Raw genomic sequence first — 19,063 nt, forward strand, 5'->3', positions numbered from 1 at the left:
AGAGACCAAAGAAAATGGGAGGGAAGGAAGGGCACTTGAATCAAGGACCCTGAATCAGAAAGCCCAACAGCTGGTTCAAACATTTGTACAAAAGACCTCTGAAACACTGCTTGACTAGACTGGGGGTTTGTTTTCTTAAAGCCTGCATTGGAAATCTTCTGACTAAACAGGTGTTACATGCTTGCAATCCCATAACTTCGGAGATAAAAACAGGATGATTGCTTCATATTTGAAGCCAATCTGACCTTCTACAAAGAGTTCTTAGCCTCTTTGGGCTATGTAACAAGACTGTCTCAGAAAAGGAAAAAAATGGACTGGCAAGACAACTCAGTCATGCCATTGTGGCATGTAAACACATACTAAATAAATGTAAAAAATATACATAATTTTTTACAGTGTTTTGCCATAGGCCAATGTCTCAGAGAGCTAGATGTGTGTACCTGGAAAGCCAGCACGCAGTTGGAGCTGCAGAAACTGCAAATAGTTCCGTCTGACATGGCTACGTGATACTGAGGAACTGCTGCGGTTTTACAACTGTGACACAAAACCTGGAGACCTTAATGACAAAAAATAAAAACAATGAATGTTGCACACATACAGAAATGATACAAAAGTCTAGTAGAAAGACTAGTAGAAAGACAATCAAATATTCAGCACAGACTCTCTTATGTCTTTGCGGGACTGGATCCCAACCATCCCCCAAGGATGCCCAACATCTGCAGAACAGAGGCTTACGTCCATCTTATAGAATGGCATCACAGTGTTTGCACACCATCTCTGTACATTCTAAACATTTGCTCACAGGTCATCTCTCTATCACTTACAATATCTAACAAATGCAAATATAATATACATAGCTAACATACTATATTACTTTGAGAAAAATAATTTTAAAAATCTCTGTAATATTCAATTATATTTGCTGAGGGATTCTGTTTTTTGTTGTTGTTGTTTTGAGACAGGGGTCTTAGTAGTAGTTCTGGCTGTCCTAGAACTCACTACGTAGACCACAGTGGCCTCAAACTCAAGAGATCCGCCTGACTCTTGCTTCCTCAGTATTGGGACTAAAGGTGGGAATCACATTTGCTGAGTAATTCTGAGGTATGGTTGGTTGAATGTGGAAGGTCAACTAACTATAACATAAAAATATCATGGAGCTTTACAGTAATCTCTAAATCTAACTGCAACAACTAACCTCAATGAACTCTGGTTCATCAAAGCCTAACCAAAAGGATCGGAAACATGGCTCAGTGGTTAAGAGCACTGGGTGCTCTTTTAGAGGACCTGGGTTAGATTCCTAACTGCCAAATGCGGGGTCACAAGCATCTGTAACTCCAGCTCCAGGGACTCTGATGCCCTCTTCTTGCCTCCATAGGCACCAGGCATACACATAATGCATAGACATACATGCAGACAAAACAGGCACATAAAATACAACAATAAAAAAATCATTTTATTTGCTTATTTATTTATGTTTTTTGAGACAGGGATTATCTGTGTAATAGCTCTGACCTGGAACTTACTCTGTAGACCAGGCTGACCTCAAACTCACAGAGATCCGCCTGCCTCTGCCTTCTGAATGCTAAGATTAAAGGCATGTGCCACCACCATCCAGCACAATATTTTTTTTCTTTTTCTTTTTCTCTCTTTTTTTTTTTTTTTTTTTTTTTAGCTTTTTGAGACAGAGTTTCTCTGTGTAACAGCACGAGCTGTCCTGGAGCTCACTCTGTAGACCAGGCTGGCCTCGAACTCACAAAGAACCACCTGCCTCTGCCTCCCGAGTGCTGGAATTAAAAGGTGTATGCCACCACTATCCAGCCACAAAAAAAAATTTTTTAAAAAGAAAAAAAAACTATCTTAAAACTTAGTAATTATTTTTTATTTTTTCTACACATAAAACCATAAAGTATGTTCTACAAAAAGAGAGTATCAGTGCAAATCTGTTTTTATTTTCAGTTCTTCAAAAGTAAGTCAATCTTGGGTTTTTGGCCATATTAAATAAATTTAGTATCTAATGAAATTAAGAACACCAGGTATGGTCATCTTTAGTATGTTACCAAACCTGTAAATTTATCAAATTTAATCATTACCTGAAGAAATAACAGTCTTAATCCTGTAAGCAGATAAGCAATTAATAGAGCAGAAAACCTCTGATCTTCCTGGGTCATCTGTACTCTCACTCGTTTCAGCAGCCGGCTTCACTGAATTCCCCAAGGCATAGAGTGGCTTCTGGGCCAAATTCTATTAGGACAGCAATAACAAAAGTGTGTTTAAGCCTAAGTTCAAACATAATCACATCACTGTTTCAGATAAGAAAGGGCCAGAGAGAAGGCTCAGTGAGTGAAGCGCAAGTCCTATGCAAGCATGAGGATAGAAATTCAGACTTCCAGATCCCACTTTCCGATCCCACATAAAGCCATGAAATCCCAGTGCTCCTAAGGCAGGAAGGGAGGCAGAGACAGCAGTGTGTATGCGTAACCCCAGTGCTCCTAAGGCAGGAAGGGAGGCGGAGACAGCAGTGTGTATATGTAACCCCAGTGCTCCTAAGGCAGGAAGGGAGGCAGAGACAGAAAAATCTCTAGAACTCCACAAGCAGCCTGACATACAAAGCTTTAAATAAAAAGAGACCCCCCCACCTCAAACAAGGTAGAAGGAGTGGTTGTTGTCCTCTGACACCCACACATATGCCATGGCATGCACGCTCATTCGTTAATCACATTCACACACATATGCACACATGCATGCACACACACACACAATCATAACACAGATTTTAAGAAAAAAACAAAAAATACAACAACAACAAAAAAGCCAAGCCAAGTGTGATATCCAAAGCAGAGAATCAGGAGCCTAAGATCAGTCTTGGCTACAAAACTGAAGAAAACTAGTAACTACTCAATTAACAACAAAGCACACTATACATGATGAATGATGTATGGATAATCCATGAAGTACAGAGCCATTCTCAGGACTGATCTGGACTTCAGTTTAGGAAAGAGGATCAGATGACTCTTCATCAGGAGACAGAAATGATGCTTAATTCATAAGAGATCCTACAGAACCACTTCCTTATCAAGCTGAGTGACACACTAAGTAGGGCTAATTATATAATGAACTATAGAGCCAACTCATACTTTAACAAATAATAATGACCACCACTTACACATGGAAAGCAACTTCAAAACTGTCACTTGTGCAATAGCCAATCATTTAGTAAGGAAGTAAATGGGAAGGAAAAGGATATCAGGAAATTTCACACATTATCCGCTTAGTAAAAATGGGCCTCAAAAATTTGGAAGAATACAATACCAGTCCCAAATTAAGAATGGAATGGATACTTAAGTCACAAGTAAAGAAACATTAGTTATTTTCCTGTGAGGATAGTAACTGGACTGCCAAAAGAGGCAGTTCCTAAGAAATGAAATATTTCTTAATAATAAAAGAACATTTTCAACTGCTCCAAGGAATGAAGTCAAGCGCTTGCTAGGTAAAGGAATGGAGAGCATATGTGCATGCAGGTGCATGGGTGCTGGAGTATGAACATGTGTGTGGGAGGCAGGGCTAACCCGGGTATCACACAGGTGTTATTTACTTTATTTGGTTTTTTGGAGACATGGCTTCTCACCAGCCTGGAATTTGCAAGTAGCTGATGTTTGCTAGTCAGTGAGCCCAGAAATATGCCTTCCTCCACCAGGACTGTAACCATTCACCACTCTAACCAGCCATGTGGGTTGTAGCAATGGAATTCAAATCTTCATGTCTGCAACCACTCTACCAACTACCTATCACCTTAGTCCCTTAAAAGATCATTATCTTTTACATCTTTTATAAGAACTTTAAAAAAAAAAAGTGAGGATGATGGTTCAATGGTTAAAGTACTTGCCACACAGAAAAAAGGATTATAGTTAAAAATCCCTAGATTTAAAACCCATATAGACGCCAAGTAGATTTGGTGGCCCCTACCTGTAATTTCAGCATTTGGAAGGCCGAGATGGCTAATTAGACTAGCTGAACTGGTGAGCTCTGAGTTCAACTGAGAGACTTTACCTCAACCAAGAAGGTAGAAAGCAACTGATGATGACTCCTAACACCAAACTTAGACTCATACACGCATGCCCATGTACATATAAACGCACACAAAAAGAATAAAGAGAAATCTCAACCAGTAATAATTAAAACTGAAACAGATATAATATTTAACCAGACTATCATTTATTATAAATAATTAGTACCTGAAGTATTACAATGATAGTACCAAACCAACTAAGAATTCATTCCATAATACATCTTAAAAGAAAAAAAATAGAATTTCCTTAGTTTCAGTCAGTTTTGGCTTTTAATTCTTGCTCATTGGTGCATCTATAAGGAGTTTTCAGTATCAATATTTCACACAAGTCATTTGTAATTTCTGAGTCATGAATAAAATAGAATTTTTTTAAAGTGACCTGTTTCATCTAAATCACGTCATTATACAACCATCCCATGTGGAGTTTGTCCCCTTTCCCTGGAGAGAAGATCACACCAGGATGAACAGAAGGTAACTCCCACCTTCACTCTGCAACTCACCCTTGCACAGCCAGCTCAGGGAAGAGCCTACAAGTCCCACAACAGGAACCCACAGCTGCTTGTACACCATCAGGGACAGGAAGGTGTCTAACTCTAACAATGGCTCCCATGGCCATAGTGCTCACAACTGTTCGCAATGAGGCTGTTAGTTGTGTGAATTGTGAAAAACAAGCATCACAACAAAAACGTTGTGCCACTTTTTAATTGATTTCTTCTTCCTCCACTTCCTCCTCCCCCACCACAAGACAGGTAGCCCTGGCTGTCCTGGTGACCAGGCTAGCCTCAAACTCAGAGATCTACCTGCCTCTGCCTCCCGAGTGCTGGGACTAAAGATGTGTGCCACTACACCTTGTTATGATATTTAATTTCAAATCTAATCTGCATATCAGATACACAGATACAAAATAAGCAGAGCCATGTAAAAGAAATCTCTGATTTTAGCCAGGCATGGTAGCATTGTAATCTCTGCCCTTGGGAGACTGAAACAGCAAGATGGCCTCAAGGTTGAGGCCAATCTGAGTTACATAGCAAGATACTGTCTTTAAAAGAGAGGGGGAAAGGGAGGGGGAGGAGGGAGAAAAAGAAAAACTACCATGTCTCTGAGCAGAATTCCAATGAACGTGAAATATAACTAACTTACGTCAGTGACCTTCTGACACATGGTGCACTTAGTTGAAATGCCGCTGGTATATATGGTAACAACAGGCTTCTTTAGCTCATAAGAAGATAGGCATAACTGGCTGCAGAAATCTTTGCAGGAAGAGGAATTTTCAAATTTGGCTGTGATCACATCCTTTGGATTAATAATCTCTCTAAAAACAAATAACAAAGACAAATGTGCAATGATTCTACCTTCTTCCTCTCTGAGAGTTAAAATATTATCTCAGCTAGGAGTAACTATTGCATGGTAGAAAAAAACCTATATAAATCATCTGAAACACAGCATCATTGATGAGTTCTGTTACTTCTCAGTTAAATGATTATGACTGAAGCAATTATTGTCTCCACTATCTCATGTGTAAAGTGGGACTTATAATATCCAATGTAAGCATTTGTACAAGAATTATATTTAACAAAAAAACACTTCCAGTTCTCTGCTGGAATCAATGAAACTAGATCCAGTGGCCATCCCACAACCACAGACCACAGGACATGTGTTTACTACTCAACAGCTGCCAATAGTAGAATCATGACTGAGATCACAAATTATTTTTTTAATTAAAATTTTTAAGATGAACTATGAGAGATTAATATAAAAATTAGAATGCTATATAAATCTGAACTATAAGTGCCGGGAAGAACACAACACAAATAACTTAGCAGTTCTGTGAGATTTGTAGAGCGATTTCATAAGAGTCAGTTATTGCAATAAGCACTGAAAGCAACACCCAGTTAGAGGCTAAATGCTGCTCTTCTCAAAGGTATTGAAATTAAAGGAAACATTCAAGATAGAAACAACAAAGTAATTGATGACTATAGTATTATGCATGCAAGCACAGTGAATTATAACTATATGCTAGTCATTAAATATCACAGAAAACATTTTGAAGGAAGTACTATTATAATTTTTACTTTTCAGACAATGAGACTAAATGAGAGGTTAAATTAAATTGCCTCTCAAAATGGGTCTACTGACACAAGAATTCAAATCCAGAGTCCAGAGTTGATCATCCTCATCCTACTAGCCAACACCTGGTGCATCTTTCTTTATCTTTATTTTGTGAGACCAGAGTCATTCCTCCTTAGGCACCCACCTTGTTTCTCATGATAGGGCCTTTTACTGGGACCCTCATGTGCCAACTTCCCCAGTGCTGGGATCGCCAACATTCATCATTATGCCCAGCATTTTTAAATGTTTTAATAGGATTTCACAGTGTAGCCTTGGCTGGCCTGGAACTCACTACACAGACTAGGCTGGCCTCAAAGTCAGAGACCCACTGTCTCCCAAATGAAGGGATTAAAGGCGTGAGCTACTGTGTCCAGCAGTATGCCCATCATTTTACATGGATGCTAGGGATCAAATTCAAGTCCCCATGCTTGTAGAGCAAGCTGTTTACCAATCGAGCCATTTCCCCAGACCACATACCTTTATTATTCACAACTACTGCATAGTAATCTATGAAAGGATAATAAAAATTAACTAAATTTTCTAAAATTCTCTTAAGCTTCTACAGGGTGTGGTGGTTCAATAGCACTGGTTTGGGAAAAGGCGGAGGATCCAGAGTTCAAGGTCAAGGGCCAGAGAAATGGCTCAGTGGTTGAGAGCAATGGCTGCTCTTCCAAAGTCCTGGGGTTCAATTTCTATCACCCACATGGCAGCTCACAATGGTCTGTAACTCCAGTTCCAAGAGATACAACACTCTCATACAAACATACATGCAAAAGACTAAAAAAAAAAAAATCACTAAACAAAAAATAGTTCAAGGTCATCCAAAGCTACAAATGAAGTTAAAAGCCAGTCTGGGCTATGCCAGTCACTGTCTCACAAACAATCATAAAAAGCTGGCGAGAGGGGGCTGGAGAGATGGCTCAGAGGTTAAGAGCATTGCCTGCTCTTCCAAAGGTCCTGAGTTCAATTCCCAGCAACCACATGGTGGCTCACAACCATCTGTAATAAGGTCTGGTGCCCTCTTCTGGCCTGCAGGCATACACATAGACAGAATATTGTATACATAATAAATAAATAAATATTTTTTTTAAAAAAAGCTGGCGAGATTACTTAGCTGGCAGAGATGCGTGCCACCAGGTCTAATAACCTGAATTGAATGAATGGGACTCTCACAGTGAAGCCTACTCCCACAAGTTGTTTTCTGACCTTCTGCATGTGTGCACACGCGTGTACACACACAGAAAACATACAGGATAAATACATATAAAATATTTTTAACCAATCAACCAAACATCAAATATGTGCTTGCATATAGACAAAGTAGTGATGCTGAAGCGTGATTTTTCACTAAAAACAGTAATAAGTTATATTTAGTCAGATGTAATGGTACACATCTATAATTCCAGTACTTGAGACGTAGGGGCAATTGAATGACAATTTCAAAGTCAGCTATGTAAGTTAGTTCAGGACTGGTCTGGGTTACATGAAAACTTTTCTCAAAAGCAAACAACAACAAAACTGGGTTGGAGGACCAAGAAGGTTGAGTCTGATGAAGCAAGACTTTGCTGATACTCTCCTCCTAGACAAATGGGTGGAGAGACCAGCCCTTATCTGTGAAAACCACAGGGCCGACTCTACTGTCCAACATTTTCCAGCTCTGTCTTTGCTATTTTTTTAATTAATTTAACATCTATTGAAGAGAAGTGGATATGCATACTCAACATTGTAAAAATAAAACAAAACAAAAACCTATGGCTGGAGAAATGGCTCATGGGTCAAGAACACTGGATGCTTTTCCAGAGGACCCAGGTTTGATTCCTAGTACCCACATGCCAACTTACAACCATCTGCCAACTCCAGTTCCAGGACATGTGAAGCCTTCTTTGGCTTCCTCTGGCACCAGGCATACATGTAGTGCAGAGACATACATGCAGGCAAAACACCCATATACATAAAAATTAAGAAAACATCATGTACATATTATTATTCTATAATTATAAATACAAAATTACTTAAACTCTTTATAAGATCTCATTATTAAGCATTTATAATGCTAAGTTATGTGCTAATGCTGCCTCATTAAAATCCTAGGAAGTACATATTATTTAATGAAAAAAAAATGTTCAGAAAAGTCAAAATAGCAACATGACACTCTGCCTCAAAAAACAAAAACACACAAGCAAGGCAGTGGTGGCATATGCTTTTAATCCCAGGACTCAGAAGGCCAAGGCAGGTGGATCTCTTTGAGTTTTAGGCCAGCCTTGTCTACAAAGCGAGTTCCAGGACAGCCAAGGCTTTTACGAAGAGAAACCCTGTCTCAAAAAAACAAAAAAGAAGTAAAGTGAGGAAGTCAAGAATGAGAGTGCACAACTCTAATCCCAGCACTTGAGACAGAGGCAGGAGGATCTCTGTGAGTTCGAGACCATTCTGGTCTACATAATGAATTCCAGGACAGCCAGGGCTATACAGAGAAAACCTGTCTCAAAAATCAAACCAAAGCAGCAAATGAAAGCTTAGGAAGCCTGTACTTGGAGCAGTTTGTGCAGATTCTCTTGAGCTGATATGGCAAGCAGGCAGCTGAGGAGTATCTCGTAATGCATTCCGTGGAACAGAAAAGCTGAGCACATCCTGTCTTATGAAGTATTTTCTTACAACCAGAACAAAACAGATGAGAAGTCGGAGCTGTAGTTGATGCATTTGAGCCGGGTGATGGTGGACAAAGCTGAAAGCCTAACAAGACAAGATAAGAAACAAAATAAACAAACAAAAAAAAAAAGGAATTTCAGTTTCACCAATGCATATATTTTCTTTTCAAGAAAAAAAACTTGTGAGGGCTGAAGAGATGGCTCAGTGGTTAAGAGCACTGGCTGCTCTTCCAGAGGTCCTGAGTTCATCAGAATAAGATCTGGTGCCCTTTTCTGGTGTGTGGGCATACATGGAGACAGAATGTTGTATACATAATAAGTAAATAAATCTTTAATAACAAAATTATTAAAAAAGAAAAAAACTTGTCTGTTTTGAGTCATTATACTAAAAAAAAAAAAAAAATAATAACCACCCTCCAAAGCAAAGGGTTCTAAGTTTTTCTTACCACCAGTCTTTATAAGTATTATATTTTAGTTAAAAACCAGTTCTCTTATACACATATGTTAAACAAGATCTTTTTTCTCTTGAGACAGAGTCTCACTATATATAGACCAGGATGATCACCTGTCTCAGACTCACAGGTACTGATTACAGGTGTGAGCCACTTCAGTCACTTGCACACACATGTGCACGTTTAACTTAAGAGAAGGGCTTTTGTTTAGCTTTGTTTTTTTCAAGGCAGGGTTTCTCTGTGTAGTTATAGCTGTCCTGGAACTCACTCTGTAGACCAGGCTGGCCTTGAAATCAGAGACCCACCTGCCTCTGTCTCCCAAGTGCTGGGATTAAAGACGTGTTCTACCCTACCCAGTTAGAAGAAAGCTTTATAAAATATATATTTCCTTAATCCATGCATCACCTTCTGATATCATCTTAACATCTTCCCTTTTTTTCTAAAAGGCCCATGGTGATCAGTTTACACACTGAAAAATATACTAAAGAAGGAGAAAGGTCTCCAGTCAGAAGTACTTCCCTTGATTCCACTAAACAAATTCCAATGGTAACACACTTAGCTGGTTCTATTTCTTACCAAGAGGAGCGTCATTAGCTGAGAATACAGCACTAATTTTCAGTTCACTTTCCTGAAGTCCATATTCCTTAAAAACAAGGGAGGAAAAAGGGAGAGAAATAAGTACAATAAGCACGATTAAACTAGAAATTCAATTAAAAATATGATTCTTTTTATTAAAAATAGAGCAATGGAAGTGCATGGCTCTAGCCCCTGCAGCACTTAGAAGGCAGAGGCAAGCGGATCTCTGTGACTTCGAGGCCAGCCTGGTCTACAGAGCAAGTTCCAGAACAGACAGAAATACACAGAGAAATTCTATTTCAAAATCCTATCTCAGAAAAAAAAATCTGATCTGTCACATTCATCTTTTATACACCCTAATCATAGTCTCCTTCATAAATACCTCAAAAATCACAATTATTAGAATAGATATATTGTTTACAAAGACCATCTTCCAAAATTAGAAAACATTTACAGTTATACCTATTTTTCAAAAGTAATTTTGGTAGATGAAAATATATATAATATAAAATGTTCCAGCCAGGCGATGGTGGCACATGCCTTTAATCCCAGCACTCGGGAGGCAGAGGCAGGCGGATCTCTGTGAGTTCGAGACCAGCCTGGTCTACAGAGCAAACATACTCTACCAATTGAGCTAAGGCTTTAGCCCCTAAATTAGTAACTTTAGCCAATATATTTACAAGCTGTCATATCTACTAATAATCAGCAAGATACAAAAGGTTCAATGCGAGTTGGGCAGTGGTAGCTCATGCCTTTAATCCCAGCATGTGGGAGGGCTTGAACTCTAAGATCCCCTTACCTCTAAGGCCAGCCTGGTCTACAGATCAAGTTCCAGGACAACTAGTCTCAGAGGGAAAAAAGTTCAATGCAGTCTGCTGATTATATATAAAGACATCACAATGGGAGCTGGTTCATCAGTTAATAGTACTTCCGGCCGGGCGATGGTGGCGCACGCCTTTAATCCCAGCACTCAGGAGGCAGAGGCAGGTGGATCTCTGTGAGTTCGAGGCCAGCCTGGTCTACAAGAGCTAGTGCCAGGACAGGCTCCAAAGCTACAGAGAAACCCTGTCTCGAAAAACAAAAAAACAAAAAAACAAAAAGAGTACTTCTGACTCTTCCAGAGGACCAGAATTTGGTTCCTAGTTCCACCCCTGGGCAGCACACACACAACACACACACACACACACACACAACAATAAAGAAAAAGAGGCTATCAACTTGGAGGGAGTCATAGGAGGAGCTTGAGGGACACTAAAAGGTGGGGAGAAGAAAAAGTAATAAAATTCTATTTCAATTGAAAATATTTTTCCTTTTAACTGAAAATAGATTCTTTCTCATATAATACATTCTGATCACAGCTCCCCTCCTCCAACTCCTTCCAGATCCTCCCCCACTTCTTCACCCATACAAAACTACAGTCTTTCTCTCTCATTAGAAAACAAACGAGCAATTAAAAAAAAACCAAAAGACACAAATAGGGCATGCTTTTAATTCCAATACTCAAGAGGCAGAGACAAGAGGATCTCCGTGAGTTCAAGGACAGCTTGGTCTACAGAGTGAGTTCCAAGACTGGCTCAAAAAAGGAAAAAGGAACAGAGAAACCCTGTCTCAAAAAACAAACAACAATAAACAAAAAAATAAATAATAATAAAAATAAAAAGGGACAAAAAAGCCAAAGAAAAAGTCCAAGAAACACAAAGACACACACATAGGAATCTCATAAGAACACAAAATCAGTCAGGCATGGTGGCACATGCTTTTAATCCCAGCACTCAGGAGGAAGAGGAAGGCAGATCTCTAGGGGTTCAAGGCCAACCTGGCCTACAGAGTTCCAGAATAGTCAAGGCTACACAAAGAAACCCTGTCTCAAAAAAAAAAAAAAAAAAAAAAAAGTCCAGAATAAATAATATGAGATGAAAGACCTTCAAATATATCATTTAGTTCATTTTGTGATGGCCATCTGCTGCTAGACATGGACCTACACTTAAGTGTGGTTTGTTGTAGAATATTACTTTATCTATATAAATGTGTGTTATGCTTGTTTAAACTCACCTGCCTAAGGCACCTGATATAGGTCTAACAAAAAGCTGAATGGCCAATAGCTAGGCAATAGAGGGACACCCAAAAAAAAAAAAAAAAAGCAGAATGCACAAAATTTGGCAAACAAATGGTTATACTAGATAATGCAAGAGGAACAATTTACCAACTAAAGGGAAATTAAGTATACTGAAAGGAGAAGTAAGTACACTGGAGGCCTCCACCACTCCACATTCTGCAAACACCACTTTCAAACATTCTCAGCTCACTACTAGAGCAAAGAGGGCATGGAATTCGTGAACAAGACAAAACCTATCTGGCATTCCTGTGCTGGAATAATTCTGCTGTGAGGTGGTATGCGACGTTAGATAATAATAATCATTATTATTATTATTTTGGTTGGTTGGTTTTTGGCTTTTCGAGAAGGGTTTCTCTGTGTAACAGTCCTGGCTGCCCTAGAACACGCTTTGTTACCAGGCTGGCTTCAAACCCACAGAGATTCACCTACCTCTGCCTCCCAAGTGCTGGGATTAAAAATGTGTACTACCACACCCTGGTATTAAACCTTACTTTTAATGTATTAATTTTCATTATGTTTAAATACTATTGTTTCCTCAATAAGGTCAGTAACCAAAGAGCATAAAACAAAAACAAACAAACAAAACAAAAATGCTAGAGAAGGTAAAAAAATTTCTTGCCAAAATAACTGACTGTCCACAAATTATTTTTGTTTCTAATCTATCTAAGGGATCTTTCCAAACGCACATCTGTTTCACGTTACTGTCTCTACAGTGAAAACCTGGCACAGCGGCACACACTTGCAATGGCAGCATTTGAGAAGAGGCAGCAGTTAAAGGTCATCCTCAGCTACAGAGCAAATCTTAGGATATCCTGGATTAGGTGACACTGTCTCAATAAATAAATAAATAAATAAACAAACAAACAAACAAACTAACCCTATAATGTCTCCTGTTGCTTTTAAAAATCAAAATTCAGGATTGGAAAGATGGTTCAGAGGTTTCAGAGCACTGGCTGCTCTTCCAGAGGACCCGGGTTCAATTCCCAGGACCCACATGGCAGCTCACAACTGTCTGTGACTCCAGTTCCAGGGGATTCAACACCCTCACACCAATGTACATAAAATAAAGTTAAATGAATTTTTAAATAACCAAAATTCATAAGAAGGCTCTATTCTGCATAATCTTTTCAACTTAAGCTACATGTGGAGGAACGGGTTCTCTGAAATGTTACTATCTGGGTTTAAATCCTATCTGATGTTTACTCACTGATCCATTCATACTGCTTGGCTTTCTTGAGCTCTGCATCCTCATGTGTAAAATAAGAATATTATCATACATGTGAGAGTTATAATGAGCACTTTTTTTTTTTTTGGTCTTTCAAGATAGGGTTTCCCTGTAACTTTGGAGACTGTCCTGGAACTTCTTCCTCCGTAGATTCACCTGTCTCTGCCTCCCGAGAGCTGGGATGAAAGGCGTGCACCACCACCACCTAGCTATTATGGGCACTCTCTTAAGCATGCGTTGATATTAATAATATTAATGTCACATACAATCATATGATACATATTATACACCATCTATCAGTGTTGCTACTTTTTCTCTTTTCTCATTCAAAACACCAAAAACCTGATTAACCCATTGTCTTCGATATTTTTGTATTGCTCTAAGAAAAATCATGCATGGCCGGAGATGGCTCAGCCATTAAAGGTTAGGTTCACACCAAAAACATAAGATAAACCATGTAACAGGTCATTTATAAGGAAAAGAATTTCCTCTCAGTTCTGAAGGCTGTAAATTCCGAGATAGAGGGGATGCATTTAGCCAAGTCCTCTAGTCACATTCACTGTGGCAAAAGGTGGGAGACCAGCTGGGCGGTGGTGGCACACGCCTTTAAACTCAGCATTTGGGAGGCAGAAGCAGGCAGATCTCTGGGAGTTCGAAGCCAGCCTGGTCTACAAGAGCTAGTTCCAGGACAGGCATCAAAGCTACAGAGAAACCCTGTCTTGAAAATCAAAAAAAAAAAAAAAAGTGGAAGACCACCCAAGAAAGAACAAGACAGCAAGCAAAGAGGAGCTTACCTGGCACTTACAGCAAACTCATTCCCGGTAATGACAGAATCTGCACATAGGATTACCACCCCCAGCAACAATGCATCAGGAACCGAGTTTCCAGTGAATGAAATTTGGAGGGTACATTCAAAACATGACCATCTATTCACTTACTGAGAACTGAACACGGTATCTCAGAGTGCTAGGAAGGCACTCTGCTACTTAACTACCCCTCAGCCTTCAGAGCACATATCCAACGGTTTAGAAAAAAGAACCAGTTCCACAAACTTATAAAGCAGAAGCTGTCAACCGCCATGTTCGACTCTAACTTTTAATGGTTTAAAACTCAAGAGAACGCTTACTTGAGCATTATCAGGCTCCTCTTTGACTCTGTCCAGAAGCCCTTGTGGTGCCACTGCATTCTCACAGCCACCGTCCAAAGGTTCTTTCATTCTCAGTTTGTTCAGAGTTCTTCTCCCGTTTAAAATGAAGACTTCTTAGCTAGACTCCTAAAACATAATATAAAGAATTGATACTCGGATTCTGTTTTCCTTCATATTCGTGTGTTAATAGCTTCAGGCTCGAGCATTTTGAAGCGTCAACCCTTCTAGGACTCTAACTTCTTCCTGTTCCTGGGTTAGCTACCTTTTAATGAGGAAAGTCTTTCCGTCAAAGCTCTCACTCCCCTAGGGCCTCAGACAAGCGTGATGGTCTTTACCATGATGAAGGTTGCTGAGATGTGGACTGGCCAAACGAGCCAGGGGAGAAAGCTACCAGGCTCTTGGAGAATTGAACTCAGTACAATTCCTGATTGCATAGGCACTGACTTGAGGTGCAAGTTAGCTTTGCTTTCTCAAAATGAGGCAATTGCCTCACCGTCCCCTCTAACTCGGCCTGCGCTGGAATCAAGTGCCCTTTTCTTGACTCCAAGCTAGTGCAGAGCCTAAGGTGTCAGCACAAGCCAACACCAAGTTCCCGTTTGCAAGTGGACCAACTGGACGTTCTTGGAGCCTCCATGGAGGTCAGGCCTGTCTTCCTATAAGCCACTGGTTCTCAACCTTCCTAATGCTGCGACGCTTTGATAAAGTTCCTCGGGTTATGGTGACCCCCCAAAAAACCATGAAAGTATTTCGTTGATACTTCGTAACTGTAATTTTGCCACTGTTATGAATCCTAATGCAAATATGAGAACCGCTGCTATAAGCAGCCTTCTGGTTGCTCTTCAGATTCCCAAACGTACAAACCGTACAAACGAAGGCTTAAAAGAGAAAAAGAACCCTCGCAAAAGGCCTTTCATCAATCCAAGCAGCCGCAGAAAGAACGGAGTTATAAAAGCCTGTCGCGAAGCCGAGATCGAGAACTTACCACCGCTTGACACGGCTGTAACAATATAGGAGTCGCGAGCGCTCCTTTCGTTCCGGTTCGCAAGCAGCAATTCCCCACCAGCCAGCGGAGGAACGCGTTCTGCAACAGAGCGCGCGAGGCGGTGGCGGCAGGCAGCCCCCGAAGCTCCCCAACACCACTGCCGGGTACCCCAGCAACCCCCGCCGGACTCGCTGCCGCCGCGTCACGTGACCAGCCGCCGCCCCGCCCACGCCAGAAGGTGCCGGACCCAGTCACAGGAAATACCCAGCTGCCCTTGCGACATCTGGTCACGTGGTGGGCACGCCCCCTCGTCTGGGCACGTGATGCGGTGTCCCGCCCACAAACCCAGAAGTTGGAGCGGCCGCCTACAGCCCCTCTGCACACCCACCCCCAGTCACCTAGCTGCCTCCGAGGGGGCGGGAGGCTGGGAATGCACAACAGCATTCAGGGTCCTCCGTGGGGACAACAAATGCCTTTCCCGAAATCGCCCGAGCCATTGCAACGCAATGCTTTGCCAACTGCGCGTGCGCACTCCTGCTTAGGCACTAGCCCTAAGGTAATTGGCCGTTTCCAGGCGTGATCCCGCCCTCTTTTCCCAGCATGCCCTGGACCTGGAACCGAGCGACCGTCCCAGAATGCTCGTTTCTTTTCTGGCCGGCGTCTTAAAGAGACGGAGGTTGAGCCATGAAAACGTGGAAGGAAGCATTGGAAAAAAACATCAGGAGTGTTAGGTGCCACTGTATATGCCCTCTTCTGGTTTCTTTCTTTTTTTTTCTTAATTTTTCCAGACAAGGTTTCTCTGTGTAGCACTAAACTGTCCTAGAACTCGCTCTGTAGACCAGGCTGACCTCGAACTCACAGAGATCCACCTGCCTGTCTCCAGAGTCCTGGGATTAAAGGCGTGCGCCACCAAAACCCACCACTCTGTTTTGTTCTATAATGATCTTCTCCTTAAAAAGATAGATGCTAGGAGAACATAAAACTTGGGCATTTATTAATCAAAGTTACTGCTATACAATAATGTGTCATTCCACATAATAGTGACAGAAATTCTAATGTAGTATAAATTTTTGTCTGGAAAAATTAAAATTTGATTTTTATCCTCGTTTTTGAGATATGATTTGTGAAGCTGTTCTCTATTTTGAGATACGGCATAGAATGTTTTCTGTATTTACAATCTTCATGACTATCCATGTCATAATATGGCTGATAGACTTCTATTATTGAGACAGCATCTAGCTATATAATAACAGACTTGACTTTATTTGTTAATATCCTTCAAAAGGTATGCTGCAATAAGACCCTCAGAATGTCTCCTTATTCAGAAATTGGGTTGTTGCTGACAGAACTAGTTAAGATAAAAACGGAGACTGGGGAAATGACTGTGTAAATCTCTTGCTGGAGGAGCATGAAGACCTAGGTTTAGATTCCCAGAATTGTAATCCCAGCATCCCTACAAGACAGAGTATACATACATGTGTGCCATGTATGTATACAAAAATTGTTTTTAAATTTTTGAGGTATATATTTCTAATATACAATGTTACAAAATAAACATTACTATTTTTAATAATTTACCTATTTTTATTTTAGGTGCTTTGGTGTTTTGCCTGCATGATGTCTGTGTGAGGATATCGAATCTTGGAGTCACAGACAGTTGTTAGCTGCCATGTGGATGATGGGAATTGAACCTGGGGTCAGTGCTGTTAACCAGTGAGCCATTTCTCCAGCCCCAAACATTGCTATTCAACAATGGAAGAATAGGGGGCTTAACAAGGAGACCTCAGACCAAAGCAAGTCCAAAACCCAGCAGGGCAAACACCAAGTCGTAAAACTCCAAGTCTGAATTTTGGGAGATCTTGGTGGTCTCGTCTGGACTCCAGATGCTCAGGTAGCCTTACCCGTCCAGCTCTGGGACAAGCAGAACATACCTGTTTAATGAAAGCTCCACTCCATGCATACTCCTTTTCTTTTTCTTCTTTTTTATAGCTCTATGTTGGGGGCACAAAAGGTCTTTGCTCCCACAGATCACTAGGGAAACCAGGAATGTTAAAACATGCAGGGGCCTCTGCTCAGCAGAGGAGATAAAATGCCATCTAGAAAGCTGGGGGTGGATCATTTTAATAACCTGGTAACCTTTTGCTATCTGTGGAGGTAGACCCCGTTCAAAATGTTCATCCCAGACTCTACCTCCAGATCTTTATCTGTAGCTCCCAGTTACGAGAATCCAGCCTTAGAGGGGAATGTCATATATACTTTATAGCGTGCTGAACGCTGTGCTAGCTCTGTCAGAAACCACCCAGGTTTCAGGCTTTTTAGCTATAGAGCCCAAGCTCATAGCCACATGCGCTTTTCAAAGGAATTTCTATGTAGTCACACCTTCAGCTTTTTTTGTGCACCTGGATTGGAATGATGGTTGGAACTTTTCCCCAAATTGTGCTGTGTTTTAAAATGCTGGCCATGAACCGCCTAGTATCAGACCCCCTGAAGTTTAATGCAGGTTAATGTAGGAAAATCTGAACAGAGTTTTCATTCCTACCTCTTTGTGGCTTGATTCCTGACTTCTGTGACAGACATCTGCAGGGAACCCCCTCAACTTTACTTATTGGAGGAGCTTGTGCATGTCCCAGAAGACAAGTGGAGGTAAAAGGAAAATTTGCAGGAGTTGATTCTCTGCTTACACCACGAGGGCTCTAGGGGAACAACCCAAGTGGCCAGGGTTAACCCTAAGTTCCTTTACCTTCTGAGCCTTTCTGCATGGCCCATACCCAGTTTTCTTTGGTGGATATCTCATGGTTCTGGCATCTCCAATATCCTGAGATTTCCAGGTCTCCACTGCAACTCAGACTTTATTTTCAGTTTCATGTAGTGACCTCTCAAGCCTCCATGCAGGAATTTCAACTCTGCCACACATTACCTGGCCACAGTGGCTCTGTGGAAGTGTATGTAGTACAAGATTCTACAATACCCCCAACCTCATCTTTCATCCTGTCAGAACCAATACCATGTGGGTGATGCTGCCAAACAGAGTAGGGGACTGCAGTTGTAACAGCCTCTGTCTGACGACCCTGGGGAAGCACATCCTTCCCTAGGCTGCTGATTTTGAGGAGCAGGGAACTCTTTCAGTAGTGATATAAACTCCTTTTATATTAAATTGCATTTCACAAGTTGAAAGCTTTGCTCAGTCAGCTGTTGACCTGGGGTGGAGCACTTTTCTAATTGGAGCAGCACAAGGCAATAGGTTTCTCTTTTTACCAGTTCAAGCCTGTAGCATGAATAATAAAAACCCAGAGACATATATTGAGGTTCTATCTGAAAGTCAGAAAAGCAAAACAGCCAGCCACTGGCTCTTACCTCTACCTCAGTCCAAAATAGTGATCCTGCCTCCAGAAATCTCAGAATGAGACTGTCTGAGAGCTGTCTCCTCCTGTTTTATATTCCTCTCTAGGGCTAGGATTAAGGCTGTGCACCACTACCACCCAGTTTCTATGGCAACTAGTGTGGCTACTGGGATTAAAGATGTGTGTCACCACTGCCCGGTCTGTACAGCTGATTGTTTTACTCTCTGATCTTCAGGCATGCTTTATTTATTAAAATGCAAATGAAATATCACTTCACCAGCCCTTTTTCAGCACCTGTCTTGGCTGCAACATCATACCTACTTGAACTTTTTATTTTGGAATCTGCACATTTTTATACCTGTCTATACCATTTCTGGTACCACTTTTATGTATTAGTTACTTGT

General features: G+C 40.9%; 1 protein-coding gene and 1 non-coding gene across 2 annotated transcripts in view; one reads left to right on the forward strand and one right to left on the reverse strand.

Moving 5' to 3' along the window:
• The window catches only part of Zmym6 (zinc finger MYM-type containing 6), a 37,722-nt gene extending 22,155 nt beyond the window's left edge, over nt 1-15,567 (reverse strand). The window contains exons 1-7 of the mRNA XM_050156687.1: nt 15,319-15,567; nt 14,316-14,462; nt 9,849-9,915; nt 8,704-8,905; nt 5,207-5,378; nt 2,091-2,241; nt 441-556 (exon numbers count right to left, since the gene is read on the reverse strand). Coding sequence (XP_050012644.1) covers nt 441-556; nt 2,091-2,241; nt 5,207-5,378; nt 8,704-8,905; nt 9,849-9,915; nt 14,316-14,405 — 798 coding nt within the window. The 5' untranslated portion in view covers nt 14,406-14,462; nt 15,319-15,567. The remainder of the gene's footprint in view (nt 1-440; nt 557-2,090; nt 2,242-5,206; nt 5,379-8,703; nt 8,906-9,848; nt 9,916-14,315; nt 14,463-15,318) is intronic.
• LOC126510461 (small Cajal body-specific RNA 4) lies at nt 7,698-7,825 on the forward strand. Its single transcript, XR_007594407.1, has one exon. It is a non-coding gene; the product is annotated as a small Cajal body-specific RNA 4 (non-coding RNA).
• Nucleotides 15,568-19,063: the final 3,496 nt, after the last annotated feature.

Source organism: Alexandromys fortis, unplaced genomic scaffold (genome assembly GCF_014885135.2).
Source record: "Alexandromys fortis isolate MF-2015 unplaced genomic scaffold, M_Fortis_MF-2015_v1.1 scaffold_26, whole genome shotgun sequence".
NCBI classification, from domain to species: domain Eukaryota; kingdom Metazoa; phylum Chordata; class Mammalia; order Rodentia; family Cricetidae; genus Alexandromys; species Alexandromys fortis.